This window comes from Larimichthys crocea, unplaced genomic scaffold (genome assembly GCF_000972845.2).
Source record: "Larimichthys crocea isolate SSNF unplaced genomic scaffold, L_crocea_2.0 scaffold148, whole genome shotgun sequence".
Lineage (NCBI taxonomy): Eukaryota > Metazoa > Chordata > Actinopteri > Sciaenidae > Larimichthys > Larimichthys crocea.
Window position 1 is genome coordinate 409,659 of NW_020852030.1, and position 26,648 is coordinate 436,306.

Genomic DNA, 26,648 nt, shown 5'->3' on the forward strand with positions numbered 1-26,648 from the left:
ACAATGAATGATAAAATGACAATGAATTACAATGACTGATAAAATGACAATGAATTACAATGACTGATAAAATGACAATGAATTACAATGACTGATAAAATGACAATGAATTACAATGACTGATAAAATGATTACAGTAGCAGTGGAACCTGTGACAGACACACAGATGCTCAGCATCATCACACATTTGTCTCCCAACAAAAACAACATCATCAGTTCTGGAGCGACGCCTCCTCCAAAATAAAATCACTTTATTTTTTAAATGTTGTCCTAAAAATGTCCCATAAAATGTGTTTGTAGTTTAACATAATAAGTAACTTCATGTGTGATACTGTCACTGTCCTGACCCTGATGGAGTCACGTGATCTTCCCTCTGCTCTGTGTGGTGTTGGTCTGGAGGAGCTCGCTGGTCTGTTGCTTCATAATCTGTTTAACGTCTCAACATGATATCAACATGATGTAAACCTGTACCAGCCATTTACAGTGTGTGTGTGTGTGTGTGTGTGTGTGTGTGTGTGTGTGTGTGTGTGTGTTGTGGTTGCTAATCTGCTCGTGTCATCCAGCAGCGCCCGGACGTCTCAGAGAGAGAGACAGTGGTAAAGAGAGGCAGAGCTGGCCTGGCCGGCCTCAGACCACCAACCACCCTCTGCTCAGCTCCCTTTTCCTCTCTGTATGAGTCCGGAAAACCAAAGGCCTCCTGGGTTGCAACATCGGCCTCCAGCAGGCAGCCTGGAGGACGCTCTGAGGTGGTGGTGGGTGGTGGTGGTGGGGTTGGTGTGGGGGGTACCCTCCTGCAGGCTGAAGGCCTCATGTTGAACACTCCCTGATGAGCTTTTTAGCCTCTTTTAGCTGCTTCTTTTGGTTTGTAGTTCATTTCCTGTCAGCTTCAGTTTGGATGAATCAAAATAAAAACTATAAAGTTTCATGCTGACATGTTTCAAGATGCTCAGACTTTATTACTCAGTATCAGCAGCAGGAGGACGATGGTCAAACCAGACTGAGGGTCCGGTCTGAGTGTGTCAACATGTCCACCATGATAAGAGCATCTTCCTGTGAAGGAGAGGAGCTTCAGAGCTTCCTTCATCACCTCCTTCAGCAGAGGACACATGAGCCTCCTTTAGGAAAGGAAAGGAGGAGACCTGCTGTGTTGTTGCCTGTGTTCTCTGCGTTCACAGAGTCCAAACTGTTTGGAACTGTGCCATCCAGCGTCCTGCAGATCCTCATGAAGTTCCCGTTGCTGGTTCCTCAGAGATCTTTGCCATAACTTGCTAATATGTTTGTGTGTGAGTGGACAGGAGGGTGAGCGAGCATAGCAGCTAACAAACACTTCATCTGCTTCTGTGACAGCTGGACAATATTCATTATTACTGACACTCTGACTGATGATGACGTCACAGTTTGACATTTCCTGCAGCAAACAACACGGTCAGAGCGCGGGGAGGATCCAGGAAGGATCTCAGAGGAGCGTTTTGTAGTCCATCTTCTGGACTTTGTAGTTTTACCACAGATCACGTCAACAACATTCACCGTCGCTTCATGACGTAGAGTGAGAGCAGTCGACTCCTAACTCCTCATCTCCTCTCCTTCACATCTGTCCTCATCTCCTCTCCTTCACATCACCTTGTCATGTTTTGAACAGTCAATCGTACCCAAGAGCTTGTTTAAGCTCATTTAAAGTGGACTGAGCTCATTTAAGGTGGACTGAGCTCATTTAAGGTGGACTGAGGTGAAGTGTAGAACTGTCCTTTGGTCTGATGGGTCCACATCATGGACCTCACGTCCTCCTAAAGAGGAGAGGAACCGTCCGACCTGTTTTCAGCTCACAGGTGAACAGACAGAGAGCACACGGCATGATGGGTAACTTAACATGTTTCAAACTTTAAATTCAAAATGATCAAATCAGATTCTGTTGAACATTCGATCAGATTCTTCGTAAAATCTGGAGATGACTTTTTAAAAACAAACAAATGAGCTGAAACGTGTTTTAATGAAGGAACACTTTTTATTACATTTTAGAAATGTCAAACAGCTGATCACTGATTCGAATCTTTAAAACGTGATGAGGACGACAGCTGACTGAACGACTCAAACGTAGTCGCCTCAGTGGGCGGGGCCAGTCTGGACAGCTGAGTCTCTGATTGGTTGGATTTCTGGCTCCACTTGTTCTTATTGGACACTTTACGGTTCCTGGTTTGGATTCTGTCTTTCTTCATCGCCAATGGCCGGTTGACCTGAAACACACAACAGGACACCTGAAAGCACCTGAAGTACCAGCAGTACTACAGTACTTACACCAACCTAGTTTGTAGTACAGTTGTATTACCCTGTGTAGTTTCTAGTACAGTCGTAGTACCCGGTGTAGTTTGTAGTGCAGTCGTAGTACCCGGTGTAGCTTGTACTACAGTCGTAGTACCCGGTGTAGCTTGAAGTACAGTCGTAGTACCCGGTGTAGTTTGTAGTACAGTCGTAGTACCCGGTGTAGTTTGTAGTACAGTCGTAGTACCCGGTGTAGCTTGTAGTACAGTCGTAGTACCCGGTGTAGCTTGTAGTACAGTCGTAGTACCCGGTGTAGTTTGTAGTACAGTCGTAGTACCTGGTGTAGTTTGTAGTACAGTCGTAGTACCTGGTGTAGTTTGTCGTACAGTCGTAGTACCCGGTGTAGTTTGTAGTACAGTCGTAGTACCTGGTGTAGTTTGTAGTACAGTTGTAGTACCTGGTGTAGTTTGTAGTACAGTTGTAGTACCTGGTGTAGTTTGTAGTACAGTCCACAGGCGTTGCACACAGGTTCTCCGGCAGCGTTCCTCCTCCACAGCGTCGTCGTGGTGGTGAAACAGTTCACACACTTTTCTTTCCTTTGACTAATGACCTGAAACAACAACCACACACACACACACACACACACACACACACACACACACAGACACACATTAGCTTAGTGAACACAATAATGTGTTGCTGTGTTGCTGTGTGTTGCTGTGTTGCTGTGTGTTGTTGTGTGTTGTTGTGTTGCTGTGTGTTGCTGTGTGTTGTTGTGTTGCTGTGTGTTGTTGTGTGTTGTTGTGTTGCTGTGTGTTGTTGTTTGTTGCTGTGTGTTGTTGTGTTGTTGTTGTGTTGTTGCTGTGTGTCGTTGTGTGTTGTTGTTTGTTGCTGTGTGTTGTTGCTGTGTGTCGTTGTGTGTTGTTGTTTGTTGCTGTGTGTTGTTGTTGTGTGTTGTTGTGTGTTGCTATGTGTCGTTGTGTTGCTGTGTGTTGTTGCTGTGTGTTGTTGTGTGTTGTTGTTTGTTGCTGTGTGTTGTTGCTGTGTGTCGTTTGTTGCTGTGTGTTGTTGCTGTGTGTCGTTGTGTGTTGTTGTTTGTTGCTGTGTGTTGCTATGTGTCGTTGTGTTGTTGTGTGTTGTTGTTGTGTTGCTGTGTGTCGTTGTGTTGCTGTGTGTTGCTATGTGTCGTTGTGTTGTTGTGTGTTGTTGTTGTGTTGCTGTGTGTCGTTGTGTGTTGTTGTTGTGTTGCTGTGTGTTGTTGTGTGTTGCTATGTGTCGTTGTGTTGCTGTGTGTTGTTGTCTCACAGCTCTCCTCTTGGGTCTCAGCAGGGGTCTGTTGGTGCTTCTCTGACTGCAGGTGTTACACAGGTAATCCCCTGCAGTGTCTCTCCTCCACAGGGGGGCGCTGCTCGTCCCACAGCTCACACACTGACGCTCTGAACAAACACACAAAACATGAAACACACTCTGACAGAGCACACGGGCAGACAGACAGGTAGACAGACAGACAGACAGGTAGACAGACAGACAGGTAGACCTCTCACCTTGTACATTGCCCCACCCCCATGTCTGACTGCCAGGTAGCACCCAATCAGAGGAGGTCGATGTGGAGGGGTAAATGTTGCCATAGTAACTGCTCCATCCAGGTGTTGAGGACAGGAAGAGGGCGGGGGGCGGGGTCAGCGCAGGATCACTATATAAGGACGAGGAAGGAGTGGGCAGGACATTTGAAGAGCTCAGTGATTGACAGCCAGAGTCGTCCGACCAGTGACAGGAGTTGATGAGCTGACGAGTGGCAGCGGTCAGCCGCTCGGCCTCATGGGACATGTTTGTTGATTGGATGAAGGTGCGTGAAGAGGCGGGGCTAACCTGCAACAAACAGAAGAAGAATGTGATGTCACATAACATAAACAGGAAGTACGGTCATCAGAGAAAACTTTAAAGTGAGCTTGTTAAAAACAAACGACGAGTCGACGACACGTCTGAACACTGATGGCAACCCTTCAATGCTGATTGATCATCTATAACTGAATATTAATGAGCTGATCACATGATTCACTGTACCTGAGGCTGTCAGAGGAACATTTGAAGAACGTTACATCAAAGTTAAAAAAACGTTCTTCAAAGAAATGAAATAAAGTTTCAAATGAAGTCGACTCACAGAACTGACGAGCTGCTCATCAACACAGCGACTGACTGACTGAGCTGACTGACAGATGAGGAGGAGACACAGGAAGTGGGAGGTGACAGTTTGAGTCACCTTCCACTTCCTGTTTCTCCTCCTCTTTAAAAAAACTTTTGTTTTACTGAATCTTCATTAATCAGCGGATTTAATAAACGTTTGTTATTTTATAGACAGAATTATTCTAACATCATTAATACAACAAAAATATTCACACTCACCTGTTCAGGTGATTCACTTTAGACAGGAAGCAGAAACACCAAATATGGTCACTCCTGGCTCCAACAAAAACAAGATGGCGACGACTCAGAGGTAAAGGATGAATGAAACAAACTCAGGCTTTGTTCATGTTGTTTTGTTTATTGTGATCTGTGTGTTTTATCATCATCTCATTAATATTCATAATATAATTAAAAATCATCACCTCATTAATATTCATTGTTTCATTAAACTAACAGGAAACTGAAAAAGACAGGAAGCTTTGTGTCAGATCAGAGTCACATGGTCGCTCAGAGGCAGGAGGCGTGTCCCTGCAGCAGTTCGGGGTCTACCACGCTTCTCTGAAGGGGCAGGTCTAATGAGAAGTCAGTGGGCGGGGCCTGCAGGCGCTGGCGAGGGGGTCGGCCCCCCCTCTGAGGAATGGGCAGCTCTGAGTGGTGAGCAGGAAGTGGAGAGGAGAAGAAGTATGGATGGACGAGAGCCTGCAAAGGATGGGAAGACCCCATCAATACATGGATCAATCAACCAACCAACCAACCAACCAGTCAACCAACCAACTAACCAACCAGTCAACCAACCAGTCAACCAACCAGTCAACCAACCAACCAGTCAACCAACCAACCAACCAACCAACCAACCAACCAAACAGTCAGTCAACCAACCAACCAACCAACCAACCAGTCAGTCAACCAACTAACCAGTAACCTTGAGTCTGGTATGAGTGGAGATCAGAGACCTCTTGAGGGACTCCACCCCTCTGACCTGCACAGACCTGATGTCACTTCCTGTTTCCTACCTGTCTGGCGGAGCAGCGCTGTTTGGACGGATAAACCAGGAACTTGTAGAGCAGGTCGACGGCCTGAGGAGACGTGTCAGGGACGATCTCCTCCAATGGGATCGCTGGATTCTCCTTAAAGGTGATTTTATTGTAATCTGGCAGTTCAACGATCTCCTGGAGGGAACAGGGTGAGGTCACAGGTCTGACATCATCGCAGGCTCCACCAATTACATCACGTGTTACAGTGTGTGCGTGTTACCGGCCAGCTGTCCTGTGTTGGTGTACCCAGCACTCTGAGGACGCAGCACAACTGTTCGATGTCGTTTTCTCCAGGAAACAGAGGAGACGAGTTCAAGAGCTCCCCGAAGATACAACCCACCGCCCTGCAACACACACACACACACACACACACACACACACACACACACTTAGGACTGATGCTCAGAGGACAGATGTAGCTCAAAGTAACTGAGTATTTCAGCAGTAGGAGTACTTAGAGTAGTTTGTTCTCACCACAGGTCGACTCCCTCGTCGTACTTTCGGGCTCCGTACAACAGCTCAGGAGCTCGGTACCACCTGAAAACACACACACACACACACACACACACACACACACACACAGTAATGACGTGAAATGCTGCAAAGAGTCCGACGTGTCACAGAGACCACGTCCAGGTTTTAGTCTGTGGTGATGGCATCACCTGGTGGCCACCTGGTGGCTGTACAGTCTCTCTTCCTGCTCACTAAACAATCTTGCCAAACCGAAGTCTGCAATCTTCAGGTGACCTGACGAGCTGATGAGGAGGTTTGCCGGCTTCAGGTCCTGCACACACACACACACACACACACACACACACACACACACACACACACACACACACACAGACACCAGAGCTTTTATTCTGAAATCCTCCCCCACTTCCTGTTTGCCTCTACAGGGCCAGAGAGTGGGAAACTCACGCGGTGCATGATGTTGTTGTGGTGCAGGAAGGCCACGCCCTTTAACAGCATCATCATGTAACCTTTGACCTGAGCCGGGGTCAAAGGTCGCTCAGAGTTTCTGATGACCTCAGAGAGGTCAGACAGCATGAAGTCAAAGACGAGGACGAAACCCGTCCCATGAGGAAACACGTCCTTCAGCTTGACCACCTGAGGAGCAAGAGGAGACTGAGAATGATCTCACTGATGTGTGACCTCACTGACCTCTCACCTCTGACCTCTGGTACTCACGTGCTGGTTGTCCTCGATCTCCTGCAGGGCCTTGATCTCCCTCAGAGCCTGGTTCGGGATGCCGTCCTCCAGACGCCTCAAAGCGACCTTCTTCAGAGCCACCGTCTCCCCGGTCTGGACCACAACGTCCAGGCAACGCAGTCAACGTTACAGCAACGTTCAGGCAACATTATATCATCATTCAGGCAACGTTCAGGCAACGTTACATCAACGTTCAGTCAACGTTCAGGCAACATTACATCAACGTTCAGTCAACGTTACATCAACGTTTAGGCAACATTCAGGCAACGTTACATCAACGTTCAGGAAACGTTACATCAACGTTCAGGAAACGTTACATCAACGTTTCTTCTGAACCAGCGTTGAACGGGTCGCAGATTCGGATCGATGACTCTGGTTCATTGATTGATTGACAGCCGCGCTGACGTTTGAACAGTCCTCACCTCGATGTGTTTGGCCTTGAACACGATGCCGTGAGCTCCTTCTCCGACCCGGCCCAGGATGCTGTACTGCTCCATGTGTCTGCCCTCGGCTCGGCTCGGCTCGGTTCTGGATGAGTTAGTGTTAAACTGTGACGTGTGTTCTCTGCAGTGACTCTAACGAACCGAACAGTTCGTCCATGTCTGAAACTCGAACCGAGCTAACGGCTAGCTCGCTGTGTGCTAACGTTGCCATGGTAACGCACAGGCTAAACGCTAAGCTAAGCTAGCTCCGCTCGAGCTAACACGTCACATCCGCTCGTTTAGTCTGTTTGGCGCCAAAACAAACGCAGATGAAACGTTAAACAAACGTTTGTTTAACGCTCAGGAAACGTTAAACAAACGTTTGTTTAACGCTCAGGAAACATTAAAGAGCCGCCAGTGGTCCGCCATGTTTGTTTACAGTGACGTCACGAGATGAGTCACAGTGACGTACATGAATATAATTATAAAATATGATCAATATAAGTATATACATCTATTCTATAACACTACGTCATTTCCGGCGCTTCCTTTATAGACTCCTGCTTTTATTTTGAAAGGCGGAAGCGCTTGTTCACCGTGCGTTCACATCCGGTTCGGAGCTTCGGCGTTTACATGAGGCGTTAGCATGTTAACGGACAGATAACGACACCGAACCATCCGCGGTACCGACACCGAACCCGACACACACACACAGACAGACAGACACGGCCGGAAGTTGAGATTTAAACAGGAAACGGAACAATGTCTTCACCTGATGAAGCTAATGCTAATGCTAACGTGGAGGAGAAGATTCTGCAGTATGAAAAGTTCATCAGTGACGTCATGAGGAGAGACCTGCAGTGAGACACACACACACACCTGTACACACACACACACACACCTGTACACACTGAACACACTGAAAACACACACACCTGTACACACCTGTACACACACACACACGCACACACCTGTACACACTGTACACACACACACAACGAACACATTTACTGATGAATGTGTGTTTGTGTTTGTCAGGAGACTTTTGGAGCAGAGAGATTCAGTTTATGAGAAGATCTCTCAGTACCTGCAGCTGAAGAACACCATCCAGAGTCTGCAGGTACACACACACCTGTACACACACACACCTGTACACACACACCTGTACACACACACCTGTACACACACTGAGAAACCTTCATGACACAAACTGACTGTTGGACCTGAACCATGATGTAACATGTTCAGTATAAACACCATATTAGTGTTAGTGATGTCACTTCCGTGTGCGTGTGTGCGTGTGTGCGTGCGCGTGTGTAGGACTCTGGCTCTCAGCAGCTGAAGACAGACGTTGATCTCGGCTGTAACTTCTACGTCCAGGCTGAAGTGTAAGCAGCTGATCAATAACTTCCTTCAGTCAGTCAGGATGTAACAAACAGAACCTTTCAAAATAAAATCTGATAAGTGTAAACTGAACGCCCTTTAAAGGACTTCCTGCTGTAACCCCGCCCCCTCTCTTCCTGTCTGTCAGCGAGGACTCGTCCAGGATCTTTGTTGCCGTCGGTTACGGCTTCTTTGTGGAGATGACGCATGAGGAAGCTCTGCGATTCATCGACAAGAAGACCAATCAGCTCACAGCGTGAGTTCATCATGACAGGAAGTACATCACAGGACAGGAAGTGTGAGATGCTAACCGTGCTAACGCTGTGCTTCAGCTTCACAGATCAGCTGACCAAAGACTCGTCCAAGATCAAAGCCAACATCCGCATGGTGCTGGAGGTGAGTCGCCCGAGGATCCGGCTACGTCAGACTGATCGATTATTTACCCGAGTATTAATGATCAATATTCTTCTTCTTCTTCTTCAGGGTCTGCGGGAGCTGCAGGGACTGTCAGACCTCCCAGAGAGCAGAAGAAGAGAAGTTTACTAGACGTGATGGACGAGGCGAGGACGAGACGTCACTGACCTCCGGAGATCGTCCAGTCCTTGAACTCGTCGTTCAGTCCTTGAACTCGTCGTTCAGTCCTTGAACTCGTCGTTCAGTCCTTGAACTCGTCGTTCAGTCCTTGAACTCGTCGTTCAGTCCTTGAACTCGTCGTTCAGTCCTTGAACCCGTCGTTCAGTCCTTGAACTCGTCGTTCAGTCCTTGAACTCGTCGTTCAGTCCTTGAACTCGTCGTTCAGTCCTTGAACTCGTCGTTCAGTCCTTGAACTCGTCGTTCAGTCCTTGAACTCGTCGTTCAGTCCTTGAACCCGTCGTTCAGTCCTTGAACCCGCCGTTCAGTCCTTGAACCCGCCGTTCAGTCCTTGAACTCGTCGTTCAGTCCTTGAACCCGCCGTTCAGTCCTTGAACCCGTCGTTCAGTCCTTGAACCCGTCGTTCAGTCCTTGAACCCGTCGTGCAGTCCTTGAACCCGTCGTCATAAATCAGAGAAACAGACTCTTCACGATTTAAACTTTTCTTCAGTTTCAAAATAAAACACAGTTTCAAAATAAAACATGTGAGTCTGAACATCACGAGAACAGTGCTAACAGGAAGTGCTAATCTGACTCACCTGTGAACGTCTGGGTCTATCTGTGTTCTGATTGGTTCATAAAATGTGTTTGTGTTAGCTTAGCTTAGCACAGAGACTGGAAGCAGGGGGAAACTGTTAGCCTAGCTTAGCAAGTGTCTGACTTCACTGAAAGGAAGTGTCTGTAACCCTTCAAAATAAAGTCACAGGAAGTGACTGACTGTTCTCTTTGATGTTGTGAATGTGTTTTCTGAAGGTTGTTTATATGTTCTGATGACACATCATCGTTAATTAATAATGTTCTGCTCAGCTGAGAGCAGCCGCCGTGTTCCAAGGCTCAGTCTGTCTGCCTGTCTGTCTGTCTGTGTGTGTCTGTCTGCCTGTCTGTGTGTGTGTCTGTCTGTGTGTGTGTCTGTCTGCCTGTCTGTCTGTCTGTCTGTGTGTGTCTGTCTGTCTCTGTGTGTGTCTGTGTGTGTCTGTCTGTCTCTGTGTGTGTCTCTGTGTCTGTCTGTCTGTCTGTCTGTCTGTCTGTCTCTGTGTGTCTGTCTGTGTCTGTCTGTCTGTGTGTCTGTCTGTGTCTGTCTGTCTGTCTGTCTGTCTGTCTGTGTGTGTCTGTCTGTCTCTTGTGTGTGTCTGTGTGTGTCTGTCTGTCTCTGTGTGTGTCTCTGTGTCTGTGTCTGTCTGTCTCTGTGTGTGTCTCTGTGTCTGTCTGTCTGTCTCTGTGTGTGTCTGTGTGTCTCTCTGTCTGTGTCTGTACAATAAAGCTTAAAAGGCCAAAACAAATCTTTAAAAAAATAAAATAAATAAAAATAATGTACTGCACTTTATTCAGCTTCAGTGATGTCATGAGGACGATTGTTGTTCCTGTTCAAACATGAAGATTCTGAGGTCAGCAGCAGGTGACCTGAGGTCAGCAGCAGGTGACCTCAGGTCAGGTGACCTGAGGTCAGCAGCAGGTGACCTGAGGTCAGCAGCAGGTGACCTGAGGTCAGGTGACCTGAGGTCAGCAGCAGGTGACCTGAGGTCAGCAGCAGGTGACCCGAGGTCAGCAGCAGGTGACCGGAGCTAATAACCTGCAGGTGGGCACACATCACATCCTCACCAGTTCTAGTCCCGGTCCTGGTCCTGGTTCTAGTCCTGATCCTGGTCCTGGTTCCCCCATGTGGAGCCACACCAACCAAACAATGCCTTCAGTCAGTATTAAAAAGCATTGGTTGATTGTTGATGTCTGAATCTTTCTGTTTGTGGTAAATGTTTTTATTTTCTGCTTTAGCTCTAATGAGGCTGCTGAAGTTTTATTTTGAAATCCATCACCGGAAGTGTGGTCGTCGCCGTGTCCGGTGAGCTGACAGGTGTGTGGAGGCGTACCGGAAGAAAGTGAAGAAGAAAACAAGTGATGAACGTTTCCGCGCGGACGCTTCGGTCCGCTGCCCGCACACAGACACCCGGACCGGGACTACTGACCGCTGCCGGTCCGTGTCGGAGGAGTCCGGACGGGTTCCGGTGAGCTGCGCGGATCGTGGCCGGAGTTCTGTTGTCACAGCAGGCTAGCTGATTAGCGCGCTGGGCTAACACCTCAGCTAACGGTGAACCGGAGAAACTTTGAGGAAACACCGGCACCGGCACCGGGTCGGAACCGGAACCGACTGCCAGCATTTACCGCCAAAAAGTGGTTAGCCTGGCAGCCTTAGCATCAGTTAGCATCAGTTAGCCTGACAGGATGTAGCATCAAGTCACCGCGCAGACTCAGTGAACAGCTGAGCCAACATTAGCTCAGTAATTAGCTCAGTAATTAGCTCAGTAATTGGCTCAGTAATTGGCTCAGTAATTGGCTCAGTAATTAGCTCAGTAATTGGCGCTGAGTCGTCAGTTGCTGTGTCGGAACTTTAAATGGACTTGTTCGGGCTGAGCTAACTGTAGCTTTGTCGGTCACTGGTTTGTTAGCATGGAGCGACGGAAGCCCGGAGGCAGCTCCGAGATGTTACACAACGACAACAAGCTGCTGAACACCGAGACTGACCGACTCTGACAGACACACACACACAGACAGACCCAGACAGACAGACACACACACACAGACAGACACACACACACACACAGACCCAGACAGACACACACACAGACAGACACACACACACACACAGACAGACACACACACACAGACAGACACACACACACAGACAGACAGACAGACAGAGACAGACACACACACACACACACAGACAGACACACACACAGACAGACAGAGACACACACACACACAGACAGACAGACAGACACACACACACAGACAGACAGAGACACACACAGACACACACACACAGACAACCACAACAACACAGCAGCATGGAGGAGGTGTGATCCCGCTGCAGAGACAAGACCAACAATAACGTGAAGATGGAGTCAAACCCGCTGATAAATGGTGAGACGCTGCTGCTGTGTGTGTGTGTGTGTGTGTGTGTGTGTGTGTGTGTGTGTCTATGCAGTTTGGAGGGAAGCAGCAGCAGCGTTGCAACAGGTGTGTGCCTGCAGCAGCCTGCAGCTCTGTGTGTGTGTTCAGGTGTATTGTGATGCTGGTTGGATGGTCTTTGTTTGCTGCAGCGTGTACAGACCTGCAGCCTGAGGACAGGTCTGTACTGAACCAGGTGAATGTGAGAATGCAGGTGTGTTTTCCCTCCTCAGTAAAGACACGTAGAGTGCAGTAAAGACACGTAGAGTGCAGTAAAGACACGTAGAGTGCAGTAAAGACGCAGTAGAGTGCAATAAAGACGCAGTAGAGTGCAGTAAAGACACGCAGTAGAATGCAGTAAAGACACGCAGTAGAGTGCAGTAAAGACACGCAGTAGAGTGCAGTAAAGACACGCAGTAGAGTGCAGTAAAGACGCAGTAGAGTGCGGTAAAGACGCAGTAGAGTGCGGTAAAGACGCAGTAGAGTGCAATAAAGACGCAGTAGAGTGCAATAAAGACGCAGTAGAGTGCAGTAAAGACACGTAGAGTGCAGTAAAGACACGTAGAGTGCAGTAAAGACGCAGTAGAGTGCAGTAAAGACACGCAGTAGAATGCAGTAAAGACGCAGCAGAGTGCAGTAAAGACGCAGTAGAGTGCAGTAAAGACGCAGCAGAGTGCAGTAAAGACACGCAGTAGAATGCAGTAAAGACGAAGTAGAGTGCAGTAAAGACGCAGTAGAGTGCAGTAAAGACGCAGTAGAGTGCAATAAAGACATGTAGAGTGCAGTAAAGACACGTAGAGTGCAGTAAAGACACGTAGAGTGCAGTAAAGACACGCAGTAGAATGCAGTAAAGACGCAGCAGAGTGCAGTAAAGACACAGCAGAGTGCAGTAAAGACGCAGCAGAGTGCAGTAAAGACGCAGTAGAGTGCAGTAAAGACACGTAGAGTGCAGTAAAGACACGTAGAGTGCAGTAGAGACACGTAGAGTGCAGTAAAGACACAGTAGAATGCAATAAAGACACGTAGAGTGCAGTAAAGACGCAGCAGAGTGCAGTAAAGACACGCAGCAGAATGCAGTAAAGACGCAGCAGAGTGCAGTAAAGACGCAGCAGAGTGCAGTAAAGACGCAGTAGAGTGCAGTAAAGATACGCAGAGTGCAGTAAAGATACGCAGAGTGCAGTAAAGACGCAGCAGAGTGCAGTAAAGACATGTAGAGTGCAGTAAAGACACAGTAGAATGCAGTAAAGACACAGTAGAGTACAGTAAAGACACACAGTAGAGTACAGTAAAGACACACAGTAGAGTGCAGTAAAGACACGTAGAGTGCAGTAAAGACACGTAGAGTGCAGTAAAGACACAGTAGAGTGCAGTGAAGACACAGTAGAGTGCAGTAAAGACACGTAGAGTAAAGACACAGTAGAGTGCAGTAAAGACACAGTAGAGTACAGTAAAGACACAGTAGAGTACAGTAAAGTCTGGTCTGTGATTGGAGGTTTCAGGTTCCTCGTTACGTGATGTCGACTGTTATCATGGCGACAGGTGGAAGTCAGTGATGTAATACTCACATGTTGTCATGGCAACACTGACGCACTCTGATCCGTTAGTGTTTGTGAGATGTGACATGATGATGAAGCACTACTGTTACTACAGTAGTGGGCTGGCTGTCTAGAGCGGGTTGTCCGCTGACCGGTGATCGGGGGTTCGATCCCCGGCTCCTCCTCTGCATGTCGAAGTGTCCTTCCTGATAAAAGGAAATGTAAGTACTGCAGTACTGTTACTGCTGACAGTACAGTACTATACACAGTAACAGTAGTATTGTTGTGTAGTTTTATTGTGTGTGTTTCAGTGTGTTGGAGTCCGTCTCTGTTGACGTTTGTGTTGATTGGCTGACACACTGACAGGAAGTAGAAGCCACAGTGGAACAGGAAGTGGCCATGTAACGCTCTTCTTCTCGTGGTTTGTTCTTCAGCCTCTCTCTCCGTCAGCTCGGTGCTAGGATGGTGTTTCTCCACCAACAACATAAAGCTGATCTCACATCAGTCACTTTAAAGACAAGGTGAAGCCGCCAGCTGTGCGAGGCGGTCGACGCTTTGTCATTGAGTGTGTATCATCAGCTGATGAGCTGAAACCAATCAGCTGATCAGGAGCTGATCTGACCTGGATGAAGCCTCACAGGATGGGCCTGTGTGGATGGACCTGGACTTGTGTGCATGGACCTGTGTGCATGGACCTGGGCTTGTGTGCATGGACCTGTGTGCATGGACCTGGGCTTGTGTGCATGGACCTGTGTGCATGGACCTGGACCTGTGTGCATGGACCTGGGCTTGTGTGCGTGGACCTGGACTTGTGTGCATGGACCTGTGTGCATGGACCTGTGTGCGTGGACCTGGGCTTGTGTGCGTGGACCTGGACCTGTGTGCGTGGACCTGGACCTGTGTGCGTGGACCTGTGTGTTCCTTCAGCTGTCTGCTGTGATTTGTTGAATCATCATGTTTCATTGTCTTTGTCGACTGTCAAACATCAACAATGTTCTGACGTTTTAGCTTCTGACTGATCAGCTAGCTATGCTAATGCTGAATGAGCTGGAAGGACATAGTGACGTAACCATGGTTGCAGCTGTAGCCATGGTAACTGTAGACAACAAAGATGGACAGGCTGAAGCTGAGACAGATCACAGACATGAAGCTGTTTCAGTGTTTAATGAACGCTCGACATCAGTGAGTGTCTGAAGTGCCTTTGAGCAGGGCAGCAGCTCTCTCTCTTTCTCTGTGTTCATTCCTCACTCGCCCGCCGTCCCTCTCCCTTGGTTACCATTGATGAAAGGTCTCTCACCATGGCGATGGTTTCCAGGGTGTGTGATAGGTTAGTTGTGTAACAGGTCAGCCAATGATAATGAAGCTCATTTACATAAAGTCTGTGTCGGTGTAATCAGTCGAGCTGCTGCTCTCTAATACAGCCTGCCTGTCTGCCTGTCTGCCTGCCTGCCTGTCTGCCTGCCTGTCTGCCTGTCTGCCTGTCTGTCTGTCTGTCTGTCTGTGTACCTCGGTGGTGTTGTGTTACAGCTGTGTTTGTAAAATAAAGTTTGGGGTCGGTTTGATTTTTTAATACCTGCTCTGCCCCCCAGCCATGGACCCCTCCATCACGCTGTGGCAGTTCCTGCTCCACCTGCTAGAGGACCAGCGGCAGCATCACCTGATCTCCTGGACAGGTGAGGATGGAGAGTTCAAGCTGCTGGACGCTGAGGAAGTCGCCCGACTGTGGGGGCTCCGCAAGAACAAGCACAATATGAACTACGACAAGCTGAGCCGAGCACTGCGATACTACTATGACAAGGTACTGCACAGTATTACTACCACAAGGTACGACACACTACTACTGATACTACAAAGAATACACAACATGAACTACAACAAGCTGAGCTACTGTAATTAGTATATAGTATAGTACTACAATGAAGTTCTACTGCTCATGCAACTGCTGTTAATACTGCTGTTTGTACTTGGATTGCGCCCCCTCGCCTCACCTGGTTCAGAACATCATCAAGAAGGTGAGCGGGCAGAAGTTTGTCTACAAATTCGTCAGTCAGCCCGACCCATCCGTACCTGAGGGAGTCCGCAATGGAGACGAGGCCCAGCGGAGGGACGGTGACCCAAACAGCCAATCAAAAGGCCTCGGGGGCCTGACCTCAAACTGTCCGTCAAAGGGCTTACCACAGGTACACACAGTCACATGACTATGATGTTTAATCTGTGGGTTGATTGGCGTCTGTACTGATTGATTGGTGTCTGTATTGATCCCCAGCGCTCGTCGCCCAGCAGCTCTCAGAAGAGCTCCCGTAACGACTACATGAAGTCTGGCCTCTACTCCACCTTCACCATCCAATCACTGCAGGCTTCACCCAACCCACGGCCAATCAAGACAGAGCTGCTGCTCCAACAAGACCCCGCCCCCAAGGTCGATCGCATGCCCAGAGAGGTGAGAGAAAGAGACCCCGACCTTTCCCCTGACGCCACCTACAGGACAGAAATGTTTAAACATGCTGAACGTTTGTACAACATTTATAACACGTCTAAACAATGTTTAGCACCTCCATGCTTCACGGTGGGAACCACACATGCAGTTTAATGACTCCTCTATCCTGATGTGATATGATCTTCCTCTTCCTCAGGTCTGTGTCCTGTCAGAGTCTAAGTCCTCTCCGTCAGTAGGTGGCGCTGTTGACCCTGCTCTGCAGGTGATTGTCACTCAAGCGTCTCCCTGTCCGACTCCGGCTCTCAGCCCACAGATACCAGCCAACACCACCAGCCAATCACAGGTCAGTATGAGGCCCTGCCCCCTGCTCCATCACTTTGTATATAAATATAATCAATAAAATTAATGTGTTTTCTCTATTTATCATAAAAATAACCAATAATTCACATTTAATTCATATAATCATGATGATGACCGACTGTAGCTTATTGTTACCGACTGTAGCTTATTGTTACCGACTGTAGCTTATTGTTACTGACTGTAGCTGACTGTAGCTGACTGTTACCTACTGTAGCTGATTGTTACCTACTGTAGCTGATTGTTACCGACTGTAGCTTATTGTTACTGACTGTAGATGACTGTTACTGACTGTTACCTACTGTAGCTGACTGTTACTGACTGTTACCTACTGTAGCTGACTTACCTACTGTAGCTGACTGTTACCGACTGTAGTTGACTGTTACAGACTGTAGCTGACTGTTACCCACTGTAGCTGACTGTTACCGACTGTAGTTGACTGTTACCGACTGTAGTTGACTGTTACGATTGTTACTGCCTGTAGTTGACTGTTACGATTGTTACCGACTGTAGTTGACTGTTACCGACTGTAGCTGACTGTTACAGACTGTAGTTGACTGTTACGATTGGTACCGACTGTAGCTGACTCTAGCTGCCTGTAGTTGACTGTTAAGATTGTTACCGACTGTAGTTGACTGTTACGATTGTTACCGACTGTAGTTGACTGTTACTGACTGTAATTGACTGTTACGATTGTTACTGACTGTTACTGACTGTAGTTGACTGTTACGATTGTTACCGACTGTAGCTGACTGTTACTGACTGTAGTTGACTGTTACTGACTGTAATTGACTGTTACGATTGTTACTGACTGTAGCTGACTGTTACTGACTGTAGTTGACTGTTACGATTGTTACCGACTGTAGCTGACTGTTACTGACTGTAGTTTACTGTTACGATTGTTACTGACTGTAGTTGACTGTTACTGACTGTAGTTGACTGTTACGATTGTTACCGACTGTAGCTGACTGTTACTGACTGTAGTTGACTGTTACTGACTGTAATTGACTGTTACGATTGTTACTGACTGTAGTTGACTGTTACTGACTGTAGTTGACTGTTACGATTGTTACCGACTGTAGCTGACTGTTACCGACTGTATCTGACTGTTTTGACTTTGTCGCTCCTTTCTTGATGAACTTTGGTTGTCATTTGAAGATGAAGAGCTTTGTTGCGTGTCCTCGGCCCGGCAGCGGTCTGAACTTGACCCGTGTTAAATGTCCTTGTGTCTCTTTTTTCCCCAGAATCCTCCTGGCGAGCCTCCTCACATTTACCTCACCAGTGTGGGAGACCCGTCCTCCCTCACCCCTCTCATCCCTTTGGGTCCCATGGGAGGGGCGGTGAGTCCCGTCCCTCCCCCCCATATGTCGATGGGCCCTCAGGGGCCTCAGCAGGACGACTGCTTCCCCCCCCACTCTCACGCCGCTCCTCACCCAACTCCCCCCCCGCCCGTCTTCGTCATCATCAACCCCCCTCCTCCTCCTCCCCAGCAGCAGCAGGCGGCCATGACGGCCGCTCCCCCCGCTGTGGCTCCTCCCCCCAGCCGCCCCCCTCCTCCCCCCATCATCATCAAGGAGGAGAGCCTGCCGTCAGAGAAGGAGCTGCTGGAGATGGTGAGCATGGAGGAGAAACAGGTGGAGGAGGTGAGCGGTGTCCTGCTCTCTGCTGAGTCCTGCTTACTGCTGAGTCGTGGTTCTGACTGATGACTCGTGACATCTCTCCTTCTAGGTCCCTCAGCTGATCTGCGGGTCGGTGGAAGCAGAGTCCTCCCTGACCATTGTGGAGAGCCCGCCCCCTCCCTGCATGGAGGCTGGGGTCGGAGGTCAGCCTGCAGGGGAGAGCGGGGCGGAGAGCCAGGGCGAGGACACGCCCACAGGTAACAGGAAATGACTGTTTATGGACCTTCTCCATCGCTTGCTCTACTTAATGTTCAGGTTCTGGTTCTGGTCTCAGGTGTCTGTGTGTCCTCAGGTCTCTCCGTCCCTCCTGTGGTCTCCTCCTCAGCAGTGACCTCCCCGGTCACCTCCTCCTCCTCGTCAGACTCTGCTCCCCCCAAACCAAAGAAGCCTCGAGGACTGGAGCTGCCGTCATCGCCCTCCCTCCCGCCCGGCCTGTCCCTGGATAAGGTCTGACCTCTGACCTCTGACCTCTGACCTCACATGTCAGTGCTCAATAATCAATAACAGGTGATGACATCACTTCCTGTTTCCTCTGCAGGTCAATGCAGCTGTTAACAGTCTGCTGGCTCCTGGATCAGCGACCAACACCCTAACCCCGACCGTCATCACCTCCCACGCCCTGGTACACACCCTGCCTGTCTGTCTGTCTGCACGTCTGTCTGTCTGTGTGTCTGTCTGCACACCTGTCTGTCTGTCTGTCTGTCTGTCTGCACACCTGTCTGTCTGTCTGTCTGTCTGCACACCTGCCTGTCTGTCTGTCTGCACACCTGTCTGTCTGCCTGCACACCTGTCTGTCTGCCTGCACACCTGTCTGTCTGCACACCTGTCTGTCTGTCTGTCTGTCTGTCTGTCTGTCTGTCTGCCTGCACACCTGTCTGTCTGTCTGTCTGCACGTCTGTCTGCACACCTGCCTGTCTGTCTGCACACCTGCCTGTCTGTCTGTCTGCACGTCTGTCTGTCTGTCTGTCTGCACACCTGTCTGTCTGCCTGCACACCTGTCTGTCTGCACACCTGTCTGTCTGTCTGTCTGTCTGTCTGCCTGCACACCTGTCTGTCTGTCTGTCTGCACGTCTGTCTGCACACCTGCCTGTCTGTCTGCACACCTGCCTGTCTGTCTGTCTGCACGTCTGTCTGTCTGTCTGTCTGCACACCTGTCTGTCTGTCTGCACACTTGTCTGTCTGCACACCTGTCTGTCTGTCTGTCTGTCTGTCTGTCTGCACACCTGTCTGTCTGTCTGTCTGTCTCCACACCTGTCTGTCTGTCTGGCTGTCTGCACACCTGTCTGCACAGCTACCTGTCTGTCTGCACACCTGTCTGCACACCTGCTTCTCTGTGTGATTCTGATGGTTCTGTTCTGTCCATCCAGACTCCGGTCCTGTTGACTCCGAGTCCTCTTCCCTCGACGATTCACTTCTGGAGCACGCTCAGTCCAATTGCTCCTCGCTCTCCGGCCAAACTCTCCTTCCAGGTAAACGTGTTGCTGTGGTGACGACAGACAACACGCTGATGTCTCACAGTGTGAACAGCTGTCTGTCTGTGTTACATTGATACGTTATCAAGACCGTACATGGAATATAAACAAACATTGCCTGACAAAAGAGGAAGTTATTGTGAAGGCTTTTATTGTGAAACATCTGCAGGAAGTGGAAGTCAGTGAAAACACAAACATAAATCAAAGTGACTGTGACCCGCCAAAATAAGACTTCAGGGTGTAGATGTGTGTAGATTTAACATCATAAATAATCTGATCTGTGTTCAGACAAAGTTTATTACACGCCTGAATGTGTACTGCAGTGACACACACACACACACACACACACACACACACACTGGGCTGTACCTGGTCCAGGTCTCTCACAGAGTCTCCATCTGTTCACTGATACCAGATCAGTTCAAATCATGAACACGACACAACACAACATGACCGACAACAACACCACTGACGCGACCCGCTGGACTAAACCTGGAAGGATGAAGTGACATTAAATAAAGATACTGCAGTAAAAGTACATGAGGTGTGTACCTGTGTTGATGCAGTACCCTGATGACATCATCGTGTCTCTGTGTGTCCCCTTCAGTTTCCCTCTAACGGCAGTAATCAGATCCACATCCCGGCTCTGAGCGTGGACGGCCTGTCCACCCCTGTGGTTCTCTCCCCCGGACCCCAGAAGCCCTGAGCTCCCTGCCCGCCTCGCACAGCTCCTCACTGGGCACAGAACTCGCCACGCCTCCTGGAGAGTCGGAACAGACTCGGACCAGGAACCAGGCAGACCTTGGGCCTGGTGGCCCGGCCGGAAGGTTTGATGGTTTATGGACCTTTGAACAGCCGGAGACTCCTCACTCAGCAGACAGATGTTTGAATGTTTTAAGACGTGGAGCTCCGCCTCTTCCTCCTTTAACCCCGCCCCTCATTTCTTTGAGTGCTCGAACACTACGATGAGGGGGTGGAGAAAACAAACGCTTCTCTGCAGACATGAGGTGGATTTCTGTTTTTGTGTTGGACTGTTCTGAGATCAGACTAACTGGACCCGGCTCACAGCTTGTACTGGATTTATGATCGATGGACGAATCGAGCTCGGCTCGGAAAGACTTTTTTTTTACCTGAGCCTCGTTAATATTCATGAGCTCGTTTTCTGTTTTCTTGTCTGTTTTTTTTAATGAGTGCTTATTTATTTCAGCAGATTCTTGAATATCTGACTGGTTCTGGTTCTGCTGTCGTTGTGGCTCCAGACTGTCCTGGGTGCGCTTGATTTTCACTCCCAGATGAACATTTTATAAACTTTGCCTGCTGGATTTTTGCTTTGCTCTGATTGGCCGCCTCCTTTCTCCTTATGCATGGCCTGTCATTGGACTGAAGTGACCAATCACAGAGGAGGGCTTGCGATGATGATGATGATGCCACGTTCTTCATCTCTTGTATATTTTAGTCACATTCCTTCAGACGATCGTTTTAACGTCAGCGCTCATTCCGACGTTTGCTGATTGTTTTTCTGCGTTTTGTTCCTGAAGCCTCGGATTCACCGCGTTTCATCTGCAGCCATGGCGCCACAAGTTTCCATGGAAACGCTCGTCTTGAATCTGAGACTGGCTTCGGTTAGCGTGGCGACTGAGCAGACTTCTCAGACGAGACGCCACGTTCATTAACTGTTCCCTCCGCTGAGGTGAGTCTGTAGAAGTCCAATTGACTGGCAGACGTCTCTTATAGTCATCGTCATCTAGTAGTTAAGTTTCAGATTACAACCGACTGAAAACCCCTCACCTCTCAATCTCAGTTGAAGCATGCAGGAAAAATGTGAACGGTTCTTTGTCTGCGTTTGTTTTGAGCCTTCTGGGCTGCTGTACTGACGTGACAACGGGTGAACACACTCCGTCAGTGAGACGCCGGCCCTTTAAGAAGGTGAACGACGTCAGGAGTGACTTTATCACGAATGCTCAAAATCTTCATTTATTTCTGTAAATAAGAAAAACAGCAGCTGAGCTTCAGTGTTCGTCGTTCGTCTCTGAAGCTCGTGGCGACGTGGCGTGAATCAGAAGCTGCAGATTGATTTTGATACTTTACTGAAGCGTCCAGACTCTGGATGGACTCTCTGCTTCTTACAGACTGTTGTTGATGTCGTTGTTGTTGCTCTTTCTGATGCTAGCTGAGCTCTGTGGTTGCCACGGTAACCCCCTCCCCCCCGACTGTTGCCGACCTGCAGGTTGTTGCTGTTGTTGCTGTTATTGTTGCTGCGGAGCCGAAAGCTCCTCGTGATGACGCTGTTGACGTATTTCTATGCTTCTGTGTGTGGCACCGAGGCTGCTGACACACACACGTTTACACACACACGCACACACACACACACGTTTACACACACACACACACACACACACGTTTACACACACACACACACACACACACACACACAGGTTTACACACACACACACACGTTTACACACACACGCACACACACACACACACACACACACACACCAGGAGCTGAGTGAAGCTGACGTTGGTTCGTGTTGAAGTTTTAAATTCTTTTTTCGTCCAATCAGAGACGGCGTGCTCGGCCTCAGCTCGGCTCCTGCGCTGTGATTTCCCAGCCTCAGTGGTGCCTGTAAACGCAGCACTAAGCCATCGTGTTGGACTGTTCTTCACAGCATGACTCTATTTTTCTACCCGACGACGTGTTTTTACGGAGCGACAAAGCCTTAACCAATCAGAGCTGCAGCATCGTTTGTTCCCGGCTCGCCCGAGGAAGAAGAAGAAGCCATTTTTAGTCGACATGTTTAACGTTTCTCTCACCAGCAGAACATGAAGAATGTTTTTATATCGACCTGTAACCGCGTTGCATTCTGGGTAATGTCCAGACGCCACGTCTGCTGAACCACACTGTAAAAAATGATGTGCCGGGTGGAATCATGGGTAATCAAGACTGACAGAGAGTCATGATGTCATGATTCACTCGACCAATCAGAGCTCATTAAAAATGAATTAAAGTTGTCTGGTTGACGAATCACTGACGGCCGATCGATGACACTTCATGACCTCACCAATATGCTAATGAGAACATGATGATGTCACCGAGACCAGAACCCGGTCTAAGACGGACCGGGTCAGACTTGGCTCTAATTGTTGATCAGTCGTGACGAGATTTAATTAAAATGACCTGATTTGAGCTTCAAGGACTTTTTAAGCACTTTGTTCAAAGTTTCAAGGTTTTCCAGGACTTAATTACCAGCTGATGTTCTGGAGTCTGACGAATCTTTAGTGACGTCGTAGCGACAGGTGGTCGTCGTCATGGCAATGAAACTTGCACGTCATTTTTCACCCGCAGAGCTCTCATTGGCTCCCGCTTTGGTCACATGTTTAACTGCTCCGCGATGATGTCGATGAATCTGTTTGTCGGAGCTTCCTGTCTGACCGCTGCTGTCGCCATGGAGACGGATGTGATGTCACAAAGCTTCAACATCTGAAGCTCTGATTGGATGATTCTTACAGCAACGCATCCTGCGACGCAGCTCTGTTCGTCTTCACGTGGACAAAAGTTTGTGGACAGAAGTAAAAAGTAAACAAAGTCACAATGAGTAAAGTTTATCTAGTAATAAGTAAAACTAATCAAAACAAAATGAAAGGTTCAGTTCTGATGTTAGCTACATGTTAGCTCTGTTAGCTACATGTTAGCTCTGTTAGCTACATGTTAGCTCAGTTAGCTCTGTTAGCTACATGTTAGCTACATGTTAGCTACATGTTAGCTCTGTTAGCTACATGTTGGCTACATGTTAGTTACATGTTAGCTACATGTTAGCTCTGTTAGCTACATGTTAGCTGCTCTGTTAGCTACATGTTAGCTCTGTTAGCTACATGTTAGCTTAGTTACATGTTAGCTACATGTTAGCTCTGTTAGCTCCATAGTTAGCTCCATAGGTAGCACCATGGTTAGCTCTGTTAGCCCAGCCTAGCAGCAGCTGTATTAGTCTGAGCAGTGGTTCTTTACTTCCTTTGTCACAAACATGGCCATGAGGCCACACCCCCTGCAGTGACTGTCCAATGAGCAGACTGAGGGTCGCTAACACACCTGCCATGTCTGACCTCGTCCTCCATGTTTATATTTGAACATCACGTGTCCCATGATGCTTTGCAGCGTGATGTCATCAGACAGGAAGCTCGTTGACCTTGAAATGTAAACATGTTTTTGTATCGTGAATTTCTGTACATAACATCTATAATCTGAACATATGAATATATTCTGACATGTTTACTGACGTGCTGTTTATGTGGCCTGTCCTCGCCGTCAGAGCCAGCATGGCCCCGCCCCTCCTCACCTGTGATTGGCTGAGGAGTTTATTGATGTAAAGGGGCGGGGCCTGCTTTTATTTTTCTGAGACAGAGTTCTACATGTTCCACGTGTCGATGACTGGAGACATTAAAACTATTTTTATCAACACGTGTGTTCCTGTTGGTGTTTACTCACACACACACGCACGCACGCGCGCGCGCACGCACACACACACACACAGAGTCTCCGCAGACTGTCTAAAACCTGGACGTAGTCTCTGTGACGTCCCCGCAGACTGTCTAAAACCTGGACGTAGTCTCCGTGACGTCCCCGCAGACTGTCTAAAACCTGGACGTAGTCTCCGTTGTTTTCAGAATCTGCAGACTGATCCGTGATCACCTGATGTCTGATCAATGACAGCCTGCAGAGCTGTCGTCATGGTGACCACACACCTGATTTGTCATCTGTTGACAAACATCAACAGGAAGTGTGAGACAGACTGTTGGTGTCATGTTTCATTCTGTGTAAAATAATCGTACACAGGATCTTTGGACTTGTAGTTCTTCACGCTGCCATCCGAGGTCACTGATCATCAGGAACCATAGAAGAACAACATGATTCAGAACTTCTGAGACCAGTTCTAAAGTTTTCATCAGGAACACGTGAAGGTGTGTTTGTGTTTCCTTTCTCTGTGTCGATTAAAACAATTTGTTGTTTTACTGGAACATTTAAAACTCATCAAATATTTCATCATTGATTTGATTTGAAAAAACTACAAAAACAAATGGCCGCTCTCCTTCATGACAGCCCCTCCCCCATTGGTCATCAAAGTGTTCTCAGGTAAATGTCACACCTGCTGTGTGTGTGTGTGTGTGTGTGTGTGTGTGTGTGTGTGTGCACAGTAACAACTCAGATTTACTGGATCAGTGACATCAATGATGACGTCATTAGCTGACTCATCTTCTTCTCTTGTTGTCATGGAGACGTCCCGTCTGTAACGTGACATCACACTGATCGATCAGTTTGTTTCAGTAATAACTGATATTTAATAATTCATGTTAATAAATCTCAGGTTTCATTTCTTTGTTTGTACAAATTAAATTATTTAGAATGTAACTTTAAATACCAGGATATTTTATTGTTTAGTTTGTTCTTTGTATTTTTATTATGTTGTCTATCATCACTGTGACGTCATCGCGCTGATGTCATCATGTTTAATTATTGTAATTGTATCTGTTATTGTTGCTGTTGAGTCATTAAAGTTCTCACAAAGGACATGGGGGGGGGGGGGCATTACGTCATGTCACAGCCCCCCTCCCCCCCCCTCGTTCGCCTCTGTACAGCATCCGTGCTCTGATTGGTCCGTCATCCAGTGGCCTATAAAGCTGATTGGCTGATCCAGAGTCAGCTGCCGCGGAGCTGGCAGACGGAGCAGGGAGGGATGCTTCAGACATCAGCTCGGCCTCAACTGGATCAACCCACCGGAGATTGTCCCGCTTCTACCGAACTCTACCAGACTCCGCCTGACTCTGCCGGACTCTACCGGACTCTACCGGACTGCAGGTTTCTCAGGGCTCGGAGCGGCGGAGCAGGAGGAGCTGCAGGCGGAGGAGCAAGGTGAGAACACGGGCGTCTGTCCTCCGGTCCAGCTCCGGACCGTGCGGTGCTGGTCCGGTTCTGAGGTTCAGGTCTCACTGCTATGAGGTTTAATGTGGTTGAATCTGATAAATACGACTGTCCCAGAACGCACCATCATCTTCATCTATATAAATTCAACCGTGAGACGTGACGTCACGACGTGACGTCAGAGCGCACGCGGAATGTGAGGACGAAACATTAAGGTCTATCGATGACGTCATTGATCAGTCAATATTTATTTACAACAAATCAAAGCTCACGTGATGACATCATCACTGACCTGCAGCTTTTAAAGGGACAGGCCCGCTTAGCTTAGCATAAAGACAGCTAACTCTGGTTGTAAAAACTCCTGGACCTGAACCTGAACCTGGACCTGGACCTGGACCTGAACCTGAACCTGGACCCGTGCTTTTGAACATGTTCAGATGTTCAGACGTGTTCAGATGTTCAGACGTGTTCAGACGTGTTCAGATGTTCAGACGTGTTCAGATGTTCAGATGTTCAGACGTGTTCAGATGTTCAGACGTGTTCAGATGTTCAGATGTTCAGACGTTCCCATCTGAACATATGAACACGTCTGACATCCTGAAATATGCTGGAACACGTCTGAACTATTCTTGAACCAATCGGGAACATGTCTGAACATCCTGAACACAGTCTGAACCGTCGGAACATCTGAAACTAACATCAATGAACAGTCTGAACAGTCTGAACAGGTAACATCTGAACTCGCTGACACTGCGTCCTGACTCTGAACCTGACATCTAACAGAACACGCGAAATCTGAACATCTGAACATCTCTCGAACAAGTCCTGAAGCTGACATCGAAGTCTCATTGAAATGTCGACACTGAACACTCTGAACGATGAACATGACTCTGAAACGTCGTGAACATGAACTCTGAACATCTGAACACTGTTGAATCTGAACACTCTGAACGTCTGAACATAACATCTGAAATGTTCTGAACATCTGAACACGTCTGAACGTCTGAACTCTGAACATCCTAACACGTCTGGAAGCGACTCTGAACAATTCTGGACATCTGAACACGGCTGAACATCTGTAACACGTCTGAACATCTGAACAATAATCTGAACAGCTGAACACTGCTCTGAACAGTCGTGAACATGCTGAACATCTGAATCAACGTCTGAACGTCTGAACATCTATC

At 48.3% G+C, this 26,648-nt stretch overlaps 5 protein-coding genes across 9 annotated transcripts in view; 3 read left to right on the forward strand and 2 right to left on the reverse strand.

Annotated features, from left to right (window-relative positions):
* Nucleotides 1–1,994: 1,994 nt before the first annotated feature.
* On the reverse strand, nt 1,995–7,564 carry cdk20 (cyclin dependent kinase 20). 2 transcript variants are annotated; one of them, XM_027275630.1, is made up of 11 exons: nt 7,109–7,564; nt 6,666–6,779; nt 6,396–6,584; nt 6,137–6,258; nt 5,949–6,011; nt 5,695–5,818; nt 5,454–5,609; nt 3,801–4,125; nt 3,562–3,692; nt 2,744–2,866; nt 1,995–2,231 (listed from the first exon to the last, which is right to left on the reverse strand). In XM_027275630.1, exons 1-11 carry the CDS (start codon nt 7,181–7,183, stop codon nt 2,034–2,036), a joined length of 1,620 nt encoding a protein of 539 aa, XP_027131431.1. In that variant the 5' UTR covers nt 7,184–7,564; the 3' UTR covers nt 1,995–2,033. The 2 variants fall into 2 exon arrangements, 1 of the variants encoding a protein (XP_027131431.1); XR_003461788.1 differs by lacking the exons at nt 1,995–2,231; nt 2,744–2,866; nt 3,562–3,692 and adding an exon at nt 4,660–5,139 and having other exon boundaries at nt 4,015–4,125; nt 7,109–7,534.
* Nucleotides 7,565–7,701: 137 nt separating this feature from the next.
* Nucleotides 7,702–9,846, forward strand: uxt (ubiquitously-expressed, prefoldin-like chaperone). Its single transcript, XM_010753623.3, has 6 exons — nt 7,702–7,968; nt 8,147–8,228; nt 8,429–8,496; nt 8,640–8,747; nt 8,824–8,887; nt 8,975–9,846. Exons 1-6 carry the CDS (start codon nt 7,871–7,873, stop codon nt 9,035–9,037), a joined length of 483 nt encoding a protein of 160 aa, XP_010751925.1. The 5' UTR covers nt 7,702–7,870; the 3' UTR covers nt 9,038–9,846.
* Nucleotides 9,847–10,731: 885 nt separating this feature from the next.
* elk1 (ETS transcription factor ELK1) lies at nt 10,732–20,465 on the forward strand. 3 transcript variants are annotated; one of them, XM_027275627.1, is made up of 11 exons: nt 10,732–11,121; nt 15,192–15,400; nt 15,600–15,782; nt 15,869–16,042; nt 16,236–16,382; nt 17,641–18,039; nt 18,125–18,272; nt 18,368–18,522; nt 18,614–18,697; nt 19,443–19,544; nt 20,155–20,465. In XM_027275627.1, the coding sequence occupies exons 2-11, from the start codon at nt 15,194–15,196 to the stop codon at nt 20,251–20,253; spliced, it is 1,698 nt and encodes a 565-aa protein (XP_027131428.1). In that variant the 5' UTR covers nt 10,732–11,121; nt 15,192–15,193; the 3' UTR covers nt 20,254–20,465. The 3 variants fall into 3 exon arrangements, with proteins under 3 accessions (XP_027131428.1, XP_027131426.1, XP_027131429.1); XM_027275625.1 differs by lacking the exon at nt 10,732–11,121 and adding an exon at nt 11,868–12,040; XM_027275628.1 differs by lacking the exon at nt 10,732–11,121 and adding an exon at nt 11,868–12,040 and having other exon boundaries at nt 17,641–18,009.
* Nucleotides 12,062–15,185, reverse strand: LOC113744739 (uncharacterized). Of its 2 annotated transcripts, XM_027275637.1 has the most exons (3): nt 14,454–15,185; nt 14,372–14,405; nt 12,062–14,283 (listed from the first exon to the last, which is right to left on the reverse strand). In XM_027275637.1, the coding sequence occupies exon 3, from the start codon at nt 13,275–13,277 to the stop codon at nt 12,297–12,299; it is 981 nt and encodes a 326-aa protein (XP_027131438.1). In that variant the 5' UTR covers nt 13,278–14,283; nt 14,372–14,405; nt 14,454–15,185; the 3' UTR covers nt 12,062–12,296. The 2 variants fall into 2 exon arrangements, with proteins under 2 accessions (XP_027131438.1, XP_027131437.1); XM_027275636.1 differs by lacking the exon at nt 14,372–14,405 and having other exon boundaries at nt 12,062–14,351; nt 14,454–14,478.
* Nucleotides 20,466–25,276: 4,811 nt separating the features above from the next.
* The window catches only part of LOC104937406 (leucine-rich repeat neuronal protein 1), a 14,633-nt gene continuing 13,261 nt past the window's right edge, over nt 25,277–26,648 (forward strand). Inside the window, 1 exon segment of the mRNA XM_027275543.1 lies at nt 25,277–25,452. Within this exon segment, the coding sequence (XP_027131344.1) occupies nt 25,277–25,452 (176 nt within the window).

What these genes read in the sequence shown, in the direction of transcription:
- cdk20 (XM_027275630.1), bottom strand. Translation starts at nt 7,183, where the DNA reads ATGGAGCAGTACAGCATCCTGGGCCGGGTCGGAGAAGGAGCTCACGGC. An exon ending in TCAAGGCCAAACACATCGAG is followed by an intron (nt 6,780 to 7,108) that starts GTGAGGACTGTT and finishes GTTGTGGTCCAG; the next exon opens with ACCGGGGAGACGGTGGCTCT. An exon ending in TGAGACCCAAGAGGAGAGCT is followed by an intron (nt 2,867 to 3,561) that starts GTGAGACAACAA and finishes TTGTTGTTTCAG; the next exon opens with GTCATTAGTCAAAGGAAAGA.
- uxt (XM_010753623.3), top strand. Translation starts at nt 7,871, where the DNA reads ATGTCTTCACCTGATGAAGCTAATGCTAATGCTAACGTGGAGGAGAAG. An exon ending in GTCATGAGGAGAGACCTGCA is followed by an intron (nt 7,969 to 8,146) that starts GTGAGACACACA and finishes TGTGTTTGTCAG; the next exon opens with GAGACTTTTGGAGCAGAGAG. An exon ending in TTCTACGTCCAGGCTGAAGT is followed by an intron (nt 8,497 to 8,639) that starts GTAAGCAGCTGA and finishes CCTGTCTGTCAG; the next exon opens with CGAGGACTCGTCCAGGATCT.
- elk1 (XM_027275625.1), top strand. Translation starts at nt 12,016, where the DNA reads ATGGAGTCAAACCCGCTGATAAATG. An exon ending in CGTCAAAGGGCTTACCACAG is followed by an intron (nt 15,783 to 15,868) that starts GTACACACAGTC and finishes ATTGATCCCCAG; the next exon opens with CGCTCGTCGCCCAGCAGCTC. An exon ending in CGGCCAAACTCTCCTTCCAG is followed by an intron (nt 19,545 to 20,154) that starts GTAAACGTGTTG and finishes TGTCCCCTTCAG; the next exon opens with TTTCCCTCTAACGGCAGTAA.
- LOC113744739 (XM_027275637.1), bottom strand. Translation starts at nt 13,277, where the DNA reads ATGTCTTTACTGCACTCTGCTGCGTCTTTACTGCACTCTGCGTATCTT.